This window comes from Sabethes cyaneus, chromosome 2, assembly GCF_943734655.1.
Source record: "Sabethes cyaneus chromosome 2, idSabCyanKW18_F2, whole genome shotgun sequence".
Lineage (NCBI taxonomy): Eukaryota > Metazoa > Arthropoda > Insecta > Diptera > Culicidae > Sabethes > Sabethes cyaneus.
Window position 1 is genome coordinate 214,074,465 of NC_071354.1, and position 17,724 is coordinate 214,092,188.

Here is a 17,724-nt window from a genome sequence, read left to right on the forward strand (position 1 = left end):
CCTTAACTCATCAGGCAACTCATGAGGCAAACGTGTCTGGAAATCTGGTTAGATTCTCGAATTCCTTGTTCCTAATTCCTGTTATGCTTCGGTTGTATGTCGGGATAAATATCGTTTTTCTGTTGAATATTTCCACTATCATTGCATATATATTGTTCTTCACTTTTTGGAAAAGGCTTCTGGATAATATAAGATAACCAACCTATCTTGGACCCCATTTACAGTTGTACCTAATTTGAATACTTGCAGCAAAGTCAAATGTGTCCAAACTATGATACACTGCATATGGGGTTCAAAGTAGGTTGGCTACCCTATTTGTCCCTGATTCGCTTTGTTGACAAAATTGTCTTGGTCGGATAAGCAGGCTACGAAATGCTATTCACTTAGCGTCCCGGTGGAGCAGAGTTAATGATTGAAAAGCAATACCAGAGTAGGTTTTAAATCGTTGTTAGAAAAGTTTGACTCAGTATCAGGAATGACATTCAAAGGCTGGTTGATTGGTCACTAGCGGGATTATATTTGCCGATGGAAAGGCGTTGGAAACTTCATTGCTAACAATTGCACGCAGGGCCAGGATGACTGGAGGGCGCTGGCAGGATGAACATTACTGCGGCGGAAAATACTGGATCCTTGCTTACTGCTGACGGTTGATAACGGGCCTTCTTCATTAACTTGGGACCCTCATCATCGCACAAAGATTTTTTCTCATCCAAAACTTGCAGAAAAAACTTAGATATTCATCCTGGCGCATGTTGAGGCTTGGTCAGAGAAGTCCGTACGTGTGATATAAGTTCAGTTGAAACTGGGTAGAATGCTAATCGGCATAAGCCAGATTATTTAGTGAATTCGGTATTAGAATGAATTTTATGTGAACACACTGACGAAAGTCACCTTATGTTTTCCTTAAGTATTTTTCCACTTTTTATGTCATTTTATTTCGTTTTTGTCAATTAGTTATCTCTTTTTCTCCATCAGTGTATATAAATTAAAATAAATACATTCTTTCATATATAATAACACATTTAATCAACTTTTTCTGTTTTTTTTCTGCTTTGTCGCATTAACTTTGTTTGCTCGTGTCCTTATCATATTTGTTTTTTTTTGTTTCCATTTTTCTCTTTTACTCTCTCTCTCTCTCTCGTTCTTTCTCCCACTTCTCTTTCACACTTCACTCTTTCTCACTTACCTTGAAATAGAGACAACAAACAAAAAAGTTTCAAATAATTCATGCATGCATGCTCCGTTCGTTCGTTCCGCATGTGTGTTGTATGGCCTTGCCTTGCTCGGTTTTCGGGTTTCAATCGATCGGAGCGAACTGCTGCTCGTTCCGTCCGTCGTCTTTCGGTCTCCGTAAGTCATGCCCACTTTCGCACTTTCTAGAACGTGTCGTTTTTTTTTGGGGGGAGAATTTGGTTTGTGTTGCTTTTTTTTGGTTAGTCGATGAGTAATATGGATGTTAGCGAATTGATACTGGTTGGAACAGGATTGCATTGCAAGTGAGCAAATGTAAGTTTTCTAGTTTTGCTTGAGATGATTATTACAAATAATTCGGTCGGTCGGGTGGTTTTGGTCGGAACCAAATTGTGTAAAAAAAATATTTCAAGATTTTCGAGCACAGAGCAAGGCATCAGACAATTAATTCAAAGAGCCTCTTCATGAAAACTTTTTGATTTTCCTGTGTTTTCGATTTGAAGACTTACAAGAGTGGACTCCCTATGGTAATCACTTTTTTTTAGCAAAACTTAAAACACAACGACCACTACTTTTGAGGTAAAACGGTGGACAATTCTTCTGAATTCCAACACCACGAGCACTTCTTGAACTTTCAAAAGAATGAGGTTATACTTGAATGGTAATCTTGTTCTAGTGCCAGGTTGCTTTGATCAAAATTTAGAAAACATTTTTTGAAACTGTTCAAACAGGAATTGTTTTTGATTCATTGGAAATTGATAAAATATTTGAGGTTTGAATCCCATTTTTGGTCAATTCTCTCACCTTGTCATTGCAAACGGCGGACTTCTACTTGCCACATGTGTTTGCTTACTGCCTTCGACAAAGAACCCAACTTGGTCACAAATACCCTAAGTTTTCAGGTTGTGCCTTTGATTTGAACAAGGAACGTGCTTATTCCTGGGACAGCATTAAACAAGCATTTGCTCAACTTGCTGCGTGGCTTTCTGGCTGGGGGTGGGGCTAAGTGGGGCGCTTCACAATCGTCCGGATGTCGGGTGGTGGCATGATAGTACATTCGATTTTCCATAATAATCAGACCGGACCAGATATTCGTTCTGCTGCGACGAGGGTGAGCGATTTACTGTGTGAATATGTGCCTATTGTGTTTTTGGTTTCTGTAAGTTAATGCTTTGTTTTTTTTTTGTTCTTTTCTGTCACAGATTTGTCCATTTAGCTGTTGATAATTAGTGGTGTGATAGTAGTTGTAGTAAATTGTAATGATAATAGCAATAGTTTTTCTTTTTTTTTTCTTCGGGGTTCCCATCCGTTAGTTACACTCACAGATCTTGACTAGTACTACGTTACTTCTTTAGCTTCGCTTGTTTGTTTGTTTTTTTTTCAATATCACCGATTGAAAGGAAGAGATTCAAGTATCTTATTTGTTAAAATTCTTGAAAATATCGTTACAAGTTGTTTAACAATTTTATTTAGTTTTTCTTGTTTAGTATAATGTTGTTTGCTTAGTTCGCATTTGTTGCGTAGTTCATTTGCTTTTACGAATAAATAATCGTTATGTTCCCTACTGCTTTACTAACGGATTACGCTTTTGCTTGTGATGCTATATAAATAAATTTTATATAAATTTGTAAACGGCATGATCGGAGAGCTCCTCTACTAATAATTACGCGACGCTCTTTGATAGGAGATTTCTCTTCATTGTTATTACGGGCTTACTGTTGTGGGAATTCTGTTCGTACTCACACATTTAGACTTTTTCAATGTGTAGATAATGTAGATAAACTAGGATGCTTTCTGTTCCTGGTGCACGCTCACCGGTTTTGAACTCTGGCTTCGTTCTCAAACAAAGTATAGTGGGCGGCAGTATCGATATTTTCCTCAGCCTTCTCATCCACCTATCAGAAAACCTTTCGTCGCGTCGTCTTCTCTTCTGTCTAAACTTTTGCCACTGATCTTCACAATCCTCGAATATTGGTTTTTCTCTTCTGTTTTTTTTTTGTTTGTTGATCACTGTTTCAGGATCTCTTATTCATTTTTGTTTTCCACTATTCAGCATTTGAAATTATTTTATAAATAACTCGCATAGCGTTGATTGAATCACTGGTAGAGCGTCTTACCTTTTCGCTTTTTCACTCTGTTTTTTTTTTAATTTAATTTTTGTATCAGTTATTAACTGTTTCCCTTAACTTTCTAGTTTAGCTTCACTGTTATTAATGTAATAATAATAATCATCATCATATCTGTATATATTAATTTTAATTGATAATAAAATAAATGGCATTTTCACGGGCGATCAATTTCCCCCTGTCGTAGATTTGTATCCCATCCGGTGATTCTTGGTTGGTGATCGGCGATGGTTTTTTAACCGCGCATCGTAAGAATCCACGGATCGGTACACTTGTCTTCAAGGTTCACCCACTTCAACCGCGTCATACTAGCTTGGCTGCATGCACCGTATCAAAGTGTCTGGTCTTAAAAACGATCATCTCCGAGGAATGGGAAACTGGTCTCACTCTCTCTTTCTCGCTAGCTAGCTGTCTCTGTCTACTTCGTCGTGTCTTATTTAGAGCTTTTGTTTGAATATTTAGCTTGTATCAGCGTGTGTGAGTGTTTGATGTGTGTGTGTGTGGAGGTGTGATTATGTGGGGTGTGATTCTAATCACCTAACGATTAGCGTTTTTAAACAGTGCGTTTTAGTTTGAATCATCCATCGCGTTATGCTGGCTTTCGGGGTACAATTTTCCTTTTTGCGGTTTTGCTACACATCTAGAACCTCTGCTGCTATGATCATCATCATTGGCTAGGAAGCGTTTATCTCGGCGCCTTACTACCGCCCTTGTGGAAGCTGCTGCTATGTTGAGGTCGCGGTGTGTACTGTCGTGACGCTAAAATGGAAAAACAGCGAGGACTGGTTTAGTTGGTGTTGTAACAATTAACGCATGTTCATTGCAATGAACAGTTGACTCAGACGATATTAAACCGAGATGCAACATAGAAAAAGTCCTGGAAGCCTCGAATCACCTCAACCCAGTCGTGCCCACTATACCCAGCGCTCATCATAGTCGTCTCGGTCCTGTGGTTGCTGTCAAGAGGAGGTCTTCCATCATGCTTGCACAGGTACGTATAATTGTGTTGACAGTTTGTCTCTGTGTGATCCCTTATCCTGTACTCAGGTTATCGGTCGATTGTCTACCACACTGGGAGATAGCAATACTTCAGTTGGTCCCGTTGCACCAATCTCGAGTACAAAAACCGACGCCTTCCTGATGCGCCCGATGTCTCTCTTAAGATTTACTACAAGAATGTTAGAGGATTAGGAACGCAATTGATGACTTTTTTGTTGCGGTATTAGACCACGAGTATGGCATCATCGTTTTAACTGAAACTTGGCTTAATAATGAGATTAACTCTATACAGCTACATGTGAAAAATGAAGGTGATGGTCGTCAGAGTCCAGTTACTTTTTTACTGATTTCAGTCCTTGTTGCCACTATCGTTTCATTGAGAATAGAGTTGCTAGTAGTAGGTAATAATCTGTTATGAACAATTATGAAACGTAGAATCGCGTATCTATTTTTGCTGCTGAACTAGATCCGACAGTAATTCTATCACATAAAATGTTGTTTACGGTGAATTTTATTATCAGTGAATTTTATAAGTATATTATCGACACTCTACGACCATTAATTTAATAATGAAAAGAATTGGTCAATTTCATGCTCAAATGTTCACGTTAACATCACTCCACATAAACGTCCGTTCCCGTGGCAACGTACAACAACGACAGTCGCGGATTCGGAATTGTAATCGGAACGAAGTGAAGTTTTTCCTATCAATTCAAGTGAACAGTTTGGACAAAACCATTACATATAATATCTTACTAAATAACTGTTCGGGTGGTAAATTAAAGTTTTCTGTGCCTCAAGTTAAGTTTTACGAGTGATGTGACGAATGGAACGGCCGAAAATAATTAATAAAAAATCGACGGCGAAAAAGTGAAAATGAATTTTAATTGGGCAGAAATCTCAATATTTAGTGTAATTTATATCCCAAAAAGTAATTTAACCTATAGAAAGCAATGTTTAGTGCTTTGGGTTGCAAGGTCTTATTACGGCTAGCAGGTTAGTTGAACTGAATTTATTTTTTTGTGATGGTTTCCCGAGTCTATGGGAGCATGTTGGTACACTGAAGAAGGGAAGGGAAGAGTGATATTCACGGTGCCATAATGTACTCTGACGACCTTGTCGTTAAGAATTCATTGGAAGAAATCGATCATGTTCCCAGTAGGAAAAAGGTGCTAAAGGCGACTTATCTAATTATCGTGGAATGACCTCACTATGTGCCAGTTTTTGCAGGAACTTTTGCGAATCGCACAACACTACATCTCTCCAGAGCAGCATGGATTTTTCCCTGGTAGATCTACCGTCACCAATTTCGCACAGTCCTCATCGCTGTGTCTTACATACATGAATCACGGGATTCTAGTTGTGATTTATACGGTAGTCTTCGAAAGAGTTAGTCACCATATCATGCTAGCCCAAATGGGCCTTGTATTGTAAGTAGCAAGTGCCTGCACAGTTTCGTCGTTCTGTCATTAAAACGAGTAAAATTAAACTTCTCAGTCAGTGGTTTGACTACTATAGATGAATGAAGAGGTACAATCCTAAAAATACTTTAACCCGCCAGTCTTGGTGGAAGCTCCCTTTTGTCCAGTCTGCTGTGGTTCAAAGGTACATCACTACCTGCGATCCACAGAGCCTGGGAGGAGAAGTGGGTTCGAATCCGGTTATAATTGGCTCCGATTATAGGTCGCTTCGATCCGCGGATACCCCAGCTTGGATGAAAAGGAGTGGTACACAACTTATTAAGCGTTGTTTCTATGACTCTCCCTTTTCTAATCTTTTCGCTCTTTGACAGTCTGGGTGTGTCATCAAACTTTATCAATTGGTTCAAGTCATACCTGACTGATCGTCGACTATGCATAAAATTGGGCGAGAGAATCAGATAAATTCCTTCAGGGGTCCCACAAGGCAGTAATTTAGGACCATTACTGCCAGTGTTTAACTGTGTTTAACAGATATTTGAAAGAAATCGCCTGTACAGAATCTGTATGCATAAAATACAGATTTTCGCCAAATTACACAGATTAAACAATTTTTGAGCTTTTACATGCGAGTGAAAGAGACGGAAATAGTCAGCAAAATGACGCTCTATCTCTTTCACCCTCATTGTTTTGCATTGGACAGATTTTTGCACAGATATTTTTCCTCGCCGTACAGATTGTCAGATTTTTCCAACAAAAACACAGAATTATATGTGGCATCCCTGATTCCTGACTGCCCGAAAAAAATAACCATAACGCGACTATGCGAATTGAAAACATAAACACATTAAAACTTTATTGTCAGAAAAGTTAATCATACCATCAAATTCATAAGTCATAAGTCATAAGTCACCGTAACTTTTATGGTTTAGAGGGATTCTAACATAAAAACGGCGGATTGTTAAGTAATCTGTTTTTCGCGGCTTAAAGTTTCCAAGTCAATGTAATTTCCTTTTATGGTAATTTTTGGGGTTATGTCAAAGCCCGAAATGAATTTTCGGGGGTATTAAATTCCATTATCGAAGAAGCCTTGTAAATGGTTTTGTGAACAAAACAGCTTGGGAAAAAACATCTATTGAAAACAATTTTTTGTCTTCTTTTTATTTTTTCTCTAGTCGCGTCTTGTGTAAAATGCTCAAAATGCTGTTTTCTTCAAACTTTTACCAGCAAACAAACATGGCATGCTCTTTTCGCTTCGAATTTGCTCTTTTGATGACTGTACCTAAGCCAAGCAGACGGTGAAAAAGTACTGCATGGGGCATTTGTAGAGCTAGTAATTATCAACATGATAAAATTTAATGGGCATATGCTGCAGACGAACTAAGATTGCTCAAAATTCATTATTTATTGTATGGGATTGTTGAGAGTAATAAACGCGTGGACTGTATCGTATAATTGTCTTTATTCTTATAAAACCGGAAAGAGCAAAATATATCAGTGTGCGTAGAAACGCAATAATGAAATTTATAAGTTTGCGGCGTGTTGCCAGTTTTGTTTGTATGACCCAACATCCTCCCGCCGGCGATAGATATCTTAGTCACATCCTCTGTACCTGTCGCTGTCATCAATGGGAAGAACCGCTAGTTTGACTATGGAACGCTTGAATACTCCGGTTGCAGTTTTTACAGAGACGACGCGTGTGTAGCCATCCTGGCCTGGATGTAGCTCGGTAACTCTCCCCATCTTCCATTGGAGTGGTGGGATGTTGTCCTCCTTCATTAGCACTAAATCACCTACACGTACATTGGTATGTTGCTTGTTCCATTTCTGTCGTTGCTGCAGTTGCGAAAGATAGTCTACGGACCAACGCTTCCAAAAATCCGAACGCATTTTCTGGATATGTTGCCATCTTGAAAGTGTGCCAGGTTTGATCGCATCGTATGACGGTTCTGGAATAGCGTTTATAGCACGTCCAGTCAATAAATGAGCGGGTGTGATGATCTTGAAGTCGGTCGGATCAGCTGTTTGTGCAATCAAAGGCCGAGAGTTTAACATGCCCTCAATTTGCACCAAGAGCGTATGCCATTCTTCTTCCGTTAGTTTCGTTTCTCCCGCAGTACGTCTGATAAAGTATTTCGTTGATTTAACTCCGGCCTCCCAGAGGCCCCCTACATGTGGTGAACGTGGCGGTATAAAATGCCAGCGAATTTCCCGTGGCATACGAAAATCTTCAAGTGCATCGATTGTATGCTGCTGTCTTAGTAAAAGGTAAAGCTCGTGCAGCTCGGAACTAGCACCTGCGAAGTTAGTAGCGTTATCGCTAAACATATCTGACGGAAGCCCTCGTCGTCCAACAAATCTGTGTAAAGCCGCTATAAAACACTCGGTTGTGAGGTCGGATACAAGTTCAATATGGATGCATTTGGTAACCATACATATAAAAAGCGCAACATAGCCTTTTGTGTAAACCGGTTTGCGAGGATGTCCCTTACGAATGTAAATTGGACCTGCGAAGTCGACACCAGTGCGCTCAAACGGACACGCTTGCGTAACCCTATACTTCGGCAAGTCACCCATGTAAATATTTGTATCGAATGGCTTTACTTTAAAGCATTGTATGCACTTGCGCAATTGACTTCGAATAACATTCCGACCGTTAAGAATCCAATACCTTTGTCGCAAAATGGAAAGCGTACCACTTGGTCCTACGTGAAGGTTTTCATTATGAATAGCTTCAATCAAAAGTTTCGTGACACGATGTTCAGCTGGTAAAATCGCAGGGCATCTTTGTTCGTAGGCGACGTTAGCATGTTTGATCCTTCCATTAACTCGAAGAATTCCAAAATCATCCAACCAAGGGTTTAAACTTCGCAGTCTTCCAACGTATTGATCACCAGAGGGATTTTTCTGACACTTCTCGATTTGACGGATCTCTGAATATAAATGATGTTGCTGGAGTAAACGTATGATCAAATTCAACGACAACCGTAGTTCACTAACCGTTAAATGCTTTGTTTTTACTTCGTCGTTAGTCTGCTTCCTGGCTTTGTTAATGAAGCGAATGACATAAGCCAGTACACGTTGTAATTTTCGAAACGAACTGAACCGCGATAGTACTGGAAGTTCATCGTTCACGGACACAGCTAAAGAAGTGTATTTCAATTCAGGTAGCTCACCAGGTTCCTGCAGTTTCTCTTCCTTGTAGGGATTTTCTTTCAGGTATTCCGGTCCATACCACCATGTTGTGTTTCGAATCATCATTTCTGGATACAGACCTCTAGTTAAGAGATCTGCGGGATTGTTATTTGTTCGTACATATTTATAATCGTAAGTCTGCGTTAGCTCTAGCACCTCCGTAACTCGATTCGCGACGTATGCCTTCATAGCACGAGGATCCTTCTTCAGCCACCATAAAACAATTTGTGAGTCGGTCCAAAGCACCTTTTGACTAAACTCCAATTTCAGAGCCGTTTCAACTTGCTTTACTAGCCTTGCCATCAACCGAAAAGCGCACAGTTCAAGTTTTGGAATTGTTACATTGGATGCCAATCGTGTCTTACTGGTAAGTAAATGAACTGTGACGGTACCATCATTCAGGATGCTGCGTAGATAAACACAGGCGCCATATGCCTCCATTGATGCATCCGAGAACGCATGGAGTTCCAAAGAAATTCTATTAGGAGAAAGAACTAGCCTTGACACTTCTAAATTGATCAATGATGGTAACCCATTCCGAAACTGATGCCAGCTGCGTATCTGTTCTTGTCGTAGCTCTTCGTCCCAAGGTATTTTTAATCTCCATAGTTGGCGCATGATAAATTTAGCAATTATAATTACCGGTGCGAGTAATCCTAACGGATCAAATATCTTTGCTATCTCCGAAAGAATATAGCGCTTAGTAATGGGATGCTCGTGGTCAGTGTGGTTAATTTGAAATAAAAACGTATCTTTGCTAGGGTTCCATAGCATACCCAATGTTTTAATTACGTTGTTGGTACCTTGTTGTTTCAATGCCATCTGCTTTTCTCGCAACTCCTCGGGAACGGATTCTATAAATTGAGTAGAGTTCGAACACCATTTATGCAATGTAAAGCCACCCTTTCCCAGCATTTCCTCAAGCTCAGCGCGCATCGTCATTATTTCCTCTAGGGAATCACCACCTGTCAAAACATCGTCGATATAAAAATCTTTAATAACTATCTCTGCAGCAAGTGGATGGTTATGCCCCTCGTCTAATGCTAATTGCAGCAGTGAACGTGTAGCTAGATACGGTGCAGCAGCTGTACCATAAGTTACAGTGGCAAGTTCAAACATTTTCAATTCGTCAGATGGCTCTGGTCGCCAGAAAATTCGCTGAAACTTTGCATGTTCCGGATGAACCTTTACCATTCGATACATCTTTGAAAGATCTCCAGTGAACACAAATACATGGGTACGAAACCGCAACACGATGTCAAACAATGGATCTTGCAGTGTGGGACCCACCATAAGAGTATCGTTCAATGATATGCCAGAGGTAGTTTTTGCTGATGCATCGAAAACGGTGCGTAACTTCGTAGTAGATGACGTGGGCTTAAGAATGGCGTGATGTGGTAAAAAGTATCCCGTTGAAACATCTTCAGATGGATCGATGACTCGACAATGGCCAAGCGTGATGTATTCTTGAATAAATGCACAATAAGCTGTTTTGAGATCAGGATCCTTAGCAAGCTTTTTCTCCAGGTAAGCGAATCTCTGCAGCGCGTGTTGTTTGGAATCACCAAGTTGATTCACCTTTTCACGAAACGGCAACTTAACTACATATCTTCCGTAAGCATCTCTGGTATGAGTTCGATTGTAGAATTCCTCGCACATTGCTTCCTCTGACTGCAGTGTTGTATCAGTAGGTACCTCTTCACATTCCCAAAATTTTTGAATAAGTACATCAAGGTCTGCTTCTTGTGATGCAACATGACACTGCATGACTTTATATGTCCAGCTTGAAGAGTCAACTAACCCTCCGACTACCCATCCAAATGATGTCTCCTGTAGATAAGGCAAATTCTCTGCAAGTTTTACCTTACCTGTCTTCAGTAGTTCGAAAAAGTGTCCGATACCGACTAGCATGTCTACTCGTTGCGGGCGATAAAATCCTGGATCCGCTAGAAAAAGACCAGTAGGCATCGGCCAAGATGACGAGTCAATAAAATTCGCTGGTACAATCCCTGTGATTCGATTCATCACCATACACTCGATGGTACGTGTGGATTTATCACTCCGAGATTGCACTTCCACTTGCACTAATATTGTTACCTTCGTTTCTGTGCCGTCAATTCCTATGATTTTTACATCTACGGGATGTCGCTTTAGTTGTAGTAGAGTGGCTATTTTTTCGGTTACTAAATTCACTTGTGATCCACAATCAAGCAGCACCCGACAAGGTTGTGCTGCTCCGCTGCTGTCAAAAGCATTAACAATTGCAGTACATAGCAAGGCCCGTTGTTGATAGACCGTACATGACGCGTTGATTGCCGACTGCGTAGAGGCATTGCTGTTTGTAGTAGTAAAGCTTTCCGATTGCACTCGAGGCGACGAAGCAAGTTGCTTACGCAATCCTTCTGTAGCTGTGTTTGAAGTAGTATTCAAATGCAATGTTGAGTGGTGCCGCCTTCTACAGTATTTGCATGACATTGTAGACGTGCATCGAGATGTGATGTGTCCTTTTCGTAAGCAATTGTAGCAAACTCCGTTAACTTTTGCTTTCTCGTAGCGTTCGTGACCTGAAAGCTTCAAAAAGTCTTCGCATTGGTGATTGGGATGAGCTTGCCCACAAAACGTACACTTTATTTCGACCGATGCTGCCAATGTTGACATCTTCAATGGAGGAATTTTGGCAGTTGTGCCAGAACCAAATGTTTTCTTTTGCTTTGACGAAACCAACGTTGGGCATACCCGCTCTAACACTTGGCAACGGGTAGTCAAAAACGAAATCGTATCAGCATAAGTAGGAATATCACCGTGATTAATACTGCTTTCCCAAAGCTTGCGAGTATCTATGTCCAACCGAGACGCAAGGATGTCGACGACCAGAATATCAGACAGACCAATCAGCTCATAGTTGAGAAATTTAAGCGCTTCGACATGACGCTTGCATTCATCCACTAAATTCCGCAGCTGTTTTGCATTCTCGCTGTCCATCGGCTTTAGATTTAATAGACCACTGACGTGAATATCAACAATTTTCCTCCTGTCCTCATACCGCTGTGTAAGAAAGTCCCAGGCTGCTGCAAAATTGTTGTCGTTTATTGTTTGTTGGTTGATTACTCCTGTAGCCTCTCCTATTAAACACTTGTCCAAGTGGTAGAGTTTCGTTGCATCGGATTCGCCGGGGTATTTGCTCATCACGTCCGTAAAAATGGCCTTAAATTTGAACCAATTCTCCGGTTTTCCGTCGAATACAGGTAATGGTGTGTGAAGAAATGACGTCTGTCGTGGCTGTGGAGCAGCTGCCAGTATGTTAACATTCGGAGCTGCGTCTAACGGATTTGCTTCCTGCTTCATTCGTTCAAGCAACCTGCACACACACGATCTCACATCATTGTACAACTCTTCGAATTCGATGTATTTCCCTTCCTGTTCGTCGGCATTTCCCGGCACCAGCGCGTAGATTTTATTCTGGAACGTGTTGAATTCTTCGTATGCGGCGTCAATTGTTTTCATATAAGTGCGTAGTAGAAATTCATCTGCTGCTATTCCTTCCTGTACGTTTCGTTGTATTGCATTTTTAATGCGCGTAAGTTTTCCTTTCACTGTGCCTCGTTGATGCACTAGAACCTGAAGCTCGTCCGCCATCTTCTTTTTTTGTTTTTTCTCGGCTTGGAGTCGTCTCTGCTCCCCAACTGGTGTACTGTATAATTCCGGCTCAACTTCACTCCTTCTCGCGGGTGTCGATAACATGTAGACTGCTAAACGATCGTACTTTCCGAAATTTCTTCTTCCGAGATTAAAAACATTGATTATCCGGCGATACGGGACCAAAATGTTGAGAGTAATAAACGCGTGGACTGTATCGTATAATTGTCTTTATTCTTATAAAACCGGAAAGAGCAAAATATATCAGTGTGCGTAGAAACGCAATAATGAAATTTATAAGTTTGCGGCGTGTTGCCAGTTTTGTTTGTATGACCCAACAGGGATATTTTATTATGCTCGCTATAAACCAAATCGTTCAGAAAGATCTGACAGTAAAACTTTAACTTTTCTGCTCACGGATGTATTTTCCAATTGACAAAGCTGGCGAATTAATTAAGCTTTCACCAGAGCGAAAAGCGAAAAGCCTTATTAAATTATGGTGGTGGCAGCGAAAGCTTAATCGGTTTTATTGCTTCTGTTAGCAGAGCGTGATACGACTACTTGAGCTTATAACCTGATTCTTGTAGAGGTTATAAAAACATTTTGAGGAGTGGGCCACTTGATCAGAAATCAGTTTTATAGCGGTCGTCAGAAAGTTTGGTGGAGCTCATAGTTTTATTAGCGGTTTTATGAAATTGGTCATGAACGAACGTAATAAAACTTGGAATTTTTACTTGGGTAAGGACGCTTTTTTCCCGTAGCTTGAACGTGAATACGACAACTGCCCAAGACATGTCGTCAAAATCGTCAGCGGAGACCTCAACGTTCAGGTTGGCCAGGAGCAGGAACATTGACTTCGCCGCCTCCAAAAACATGGCCATACGAAATACCTTCTTCCGGTTTAGCCACCTATATCAGTACACCTGGAGATCACCACAACAGGCGGAATCGCACATCGACCACGTTTTGATTGATGGAAGGTACTTCTCAGATATCATCGACGTTAGAACTTTTCGTGTCGCAAACATCGATTATGACCAATGCTTTTTGATGGTTAAAATGCGTCAGAGACTTTCCGTTGTTACCAACATTCGGTACCTTCGCCCGCTGCAGTACAATCTGGAACGATTTAAGTTACTTTAGATCGCTACTGAGTACGCGCAACGCTTTGAGACTGCGCTGCCGGGTGAGGGAGAGCTAAACGAAGCCCCTCTCGAGGACTGCTGGGATAGCGTTAAAGAAGCCATCAACGGCGCAGTGGAAGGTGCCATTGGGTTCGCTGGAAGGAGTCGACGTAACGACTGGTTCAACGAGGAATGCCAGAGGGTGTTAGATGAGAAGAATGCAGCGCGGGCGTCGATGCTGCAGCAGGGGACCCGTCAAAACGTGGAGCGATATAGACAGAAACGAAGACAGTAAACCCACTTTTTCCGGGATAAAAAGCGTCGCCTGGAGGAAATGGAGTGCGAGGACATGGAACAGCTGTATCACTCTCAGGAAACGCGTAAATTCAACAAGAAACTTAACGTATCTCGCAAACGCTTTGTGCCGCGAGCAGAAACATGTCGAGCCAAAGACTGAGGTATCTTGTCGGATTAACGTGAGGTGGCTTACTGAGATTACAGTACTGAGATTGGTACAAGTTTGATAAGTATCGAACTACCAATACCAGTATTATTGGTAAGCATCGAACATGTACCAAAATCTGCAAAAATAACGGAATAATTGAGTTTCCACCACTACAGGTACTACCACAACTACTGGAGCATCTACCCTAGTATAATTCAGCGAAATTTTAAAATAAATTACTCAAAATAAATGAATGACCACATTTATTGTTGGCCCTTAACCCTCAATGAACACGCTTTCTCGCTCTAAATGTTCGTAGAAAATGTAGTTTAAGTAGTTGCTTTACTAAAGATTCTCCGCATGTTGGCTCAAATTCGTTTAGCTTTTACTTTATGTGGTTCAGTTGTAATCCAATGTTGCAACATTTCATACTGAGATCAAAGGCATCAGCGCCTGCGGGGTCTAGAGGTTGAGCCATCCTCGAGAATATCGTGTCGATGTCCGCTCTCTGCGGCATATCCTGCAGAGTGATATGTTATCTCAATCTTCTGCGTGACTCAAAGTATCCCAAAATACGCATATAACAACACATGATTCATCGTGACCTTGTAGGTATATATTCTCTCTTGTGAGTCGATGCCTTAGCTTCGGTATCAAGATAACCCCGAAAACTTGACATTCTCTTGGTATTCAACAGACTTCGCAGCCAGCTGTTAGATAAGAGGACAATTACGGGACTTGTATTATGATCCTATTGACTCTTACAGTCTTTCCCAGCCGAGACACGAACATACGCAGCGATCGAGCCATTAATCACAAAAATAGTCGTTTCGGTTCTATGTGGGTATACGGAACGTTACTTCCAAAATCACAAATCAGACACCTTTTTACGACAACTCCTTTAACAATTCTTCCGACAACACCGTCCCCGTTTCCAGCTCTGTGTCTGATTCGCAGCTGAACTCTTCCAATCTGCGGTTAATTCATCACCAGAACGTGCGTGGACTTTAAGTCAAAATGGAAGATTTTTAAATTGCTGCGACAGTCGGCCAATCGTTTTAATGGGAACAGTTGGTCGCAGGCGCTTATTCAGACGTAATCGTAAAAGTCGGGTAAAAGTCATCATGCCCAAACGAATCAGCTGACTTTTTTGGATTCGAAAGATTTACCAGTTAGGTATTGTGGAGGCGGTCTTGAATAACCTAACGCCAAGATAGTAGCAGAGTTTCAGATATCACTCTTGCAGATAGAACAGACAATTCTTTCCATACACTCTTGGTAGTTTTTGCTTTTTCCAGGCGTTGGAAAATGATCCAGAAGAGTGCTCTAGCAAGCGTTGCTCTACCATGTTTATAGAGCTACTCGACAGTCTGCCCTTGCTAGCGGCTTTGTCATTTTTCAGCCAAATAGAGATGGCACTTGGTGAAAGGAATCGGTGATGATACTCAGCTACGTCTTGTTCTGGGATTGAGGCATGTCACCAGTAACAGCAACGATTACATTCGGCAAAAGTTTTCTTGGTCAAAGGAATCTACACAATAGGGTAGTAAGGGGCAAGATGCCCCACCTTGACGCGACACACACTCCCAAACATTCTGATTTTGCTAACAACCCCTTTGAGGCAAAAATGCTCCAGCTTAGTTAGATAACTCACCTGGCATCACCATGTTCATAGCTGGATAAACACCAGCAATTGGACGTATTTCGTTCGGAGGCGAACGACGATTCGGCGGCAGTGCTAAGGAGGGCTGGAAACAAAAAAGAAAGCACGTATTAAACAATCATCGATTGTCTCCGGGGGGCACTACTCACATGCGTGAAGTATGTCTGTCCAATTTTAACGTACGACATCCCGGCAGCATTCAGTGGAATCAGCTGCGAGTGGTACGGCTCGATGGCAGCTGCACATGCAGCCGCAGCAACCGCCGCCGCGGACTGCAGCGCACTCGACGGTACCGTGTGGGCAGTGGCAGCGGCTGCGGCGGCCGCCGTAGCCGCGGCAGCATTAGCGGTCTGATGTGCGTGATTACTACCGTTACCCGGTCCGGAGCCGTTTCCCGACACGTTCGATCCACCGTTGTTGCTTCCGACGCTGCCTCCACGTTGGCTGTAGTAGTGATGGTGCTGCTGTGGCTGCTGTTGCTGATGCTGGGGCGGATAATATGGATGATGTGGCTGACCTGCTGAGCCAGCGGCATGTGCTTGCTGGTGATGTGCTGGCTGCGGATGATGATGCACCGGGTGCTGCTGCTGGTGATGCTCGTGCATCGATGACGACGTAATACTGTTCGGTGAATTGTTGCTTTCCGTTGAGTTTGTGCTCGGCGTGTTTCTACTGTTTGCGTTAAAATTGTTAAAGTTTCGCTTTAAGTCTAGATTTGGTGGCTTGCATGAACGGTTGATGCGTGTCTTATCGCTAGGGTTGGTATTACTGCTAGTATTATTGGTACTATTTGGTAATGTTGGTATCAATGGTGGCTTGGTCACGCTAGTCTGGCCATCGGATCGAGGTTGTCCCTTTGGCGGTTGCCCCAGCATCTGCGGGCCGTTTCCGTTATTGTTAGAATTCTGATTGTTCCCTGTATTGTTTGTGTTGTTTACGTAGCTCGAATTCTTAGGACCGTTGCTTCCGGAGTTTTGGCTCTGAGGACAGCTGCCACCCTGGTAGCCACCGCCACCGCTGTTGGGTGTCATCTGGCGACTATTGTTGCTGTTGTTGTAGCTGAAAAAGTTGCTGCCACTCTGATTTGAACGTTTTCCCTGGTAGCCGCCGCCACCCGATCCGCCACTGCCTTTGCGATCGTCGTAATTATGGCCACTGGTGCTGTTAACGTTGTAGTGGTAATGGCCAGCACCACCACTACCAGCACCGGAGGAGGTCATTTGAGGGGCATAGCCGTTGGGAAGCATAGGGGGTGTGGCAAAAAGAGGTGGATTTTTAGAGTGGGGTGGCAAGGATAGAGGCAACGAAAGCGGAGTGCTTGGCGTGGACTGCGGAGTGGGAGCGTTATTATTGCCTGTACTAGAGTAGATGTTATTGGATGAACCGTTACTGGATGGTAACGACTCCGGATTGCCATGATTGGACTGCGAATGTGGATGATAGCCAGTGCTGGCAGCTGCTGTGGCAGTGGGTAGTATTGAGTTCACAATCGTTCCGCCGGAGGCCGGATGGTGCGGGTGAGGTGTCATGGGACCAGCAAACGGAAGCATGTTCGAGTAAATCGGTTGGGGGATAGCGTACATGGGACCAGTCGAGGGATCTGGAAGGGGCACTGGAATATTGGTCGCGAATGGGGATATCGGAACGGGCGTTACCGATGTGCTTTGATTTTGGTTTTGCGATTGATGATGACCACCGTGACCGGGAGGAGTTGTATTTCGTTTGCCGGTATTGCATGGAATTGGAGTTGGGCCACCCGCCAGCATGGCATTGTTTGTGGGAGTTTGCGAAACCGACGGTGGCATTAGAAGCGGTGTACTGCCGGATGAGTGTACTGGCGCTTGAGGAACGTAATAGGTTATCGGCTGATTCCAGTAGTTTTGGTACGCCGTACCTAAAAAGACCGAGTTAAGAAAGGGTTTTAAAC

General features: G+C 42.4%; 1 protein-coding gene across 1 annotated transcript in view; it reads right to left on the minus strand.

The window, feature by feature from the left end:
- Positions 1 to 951: 951 nt before the first annotated feature.
- Positions 952 to 17,724, minus strand: part of LOC128736623 (protein encore) — a gene marked incomplete at its 5' end in the record, with an annotated part of 46,067 nt that continues 29,294 nt past the window's right edge. The window contains 3 exons of the mRNA XM_053831110.1: positions 952 to 4,076; positions 15,789 to 15,882; positions 15,947 to 17,691. Coding sequence (XP_053687085.1) covers positions 4,003 to 4,076; positions 15,789 to 15,882; positions 15,947 to 17,691 — 1,913 coding nt within the window. The remainder of the gene's footprint in view (positions 4,077 to 15,788; positions 15,883 to 15,946; positions 17,692 to 17,724) is intronic.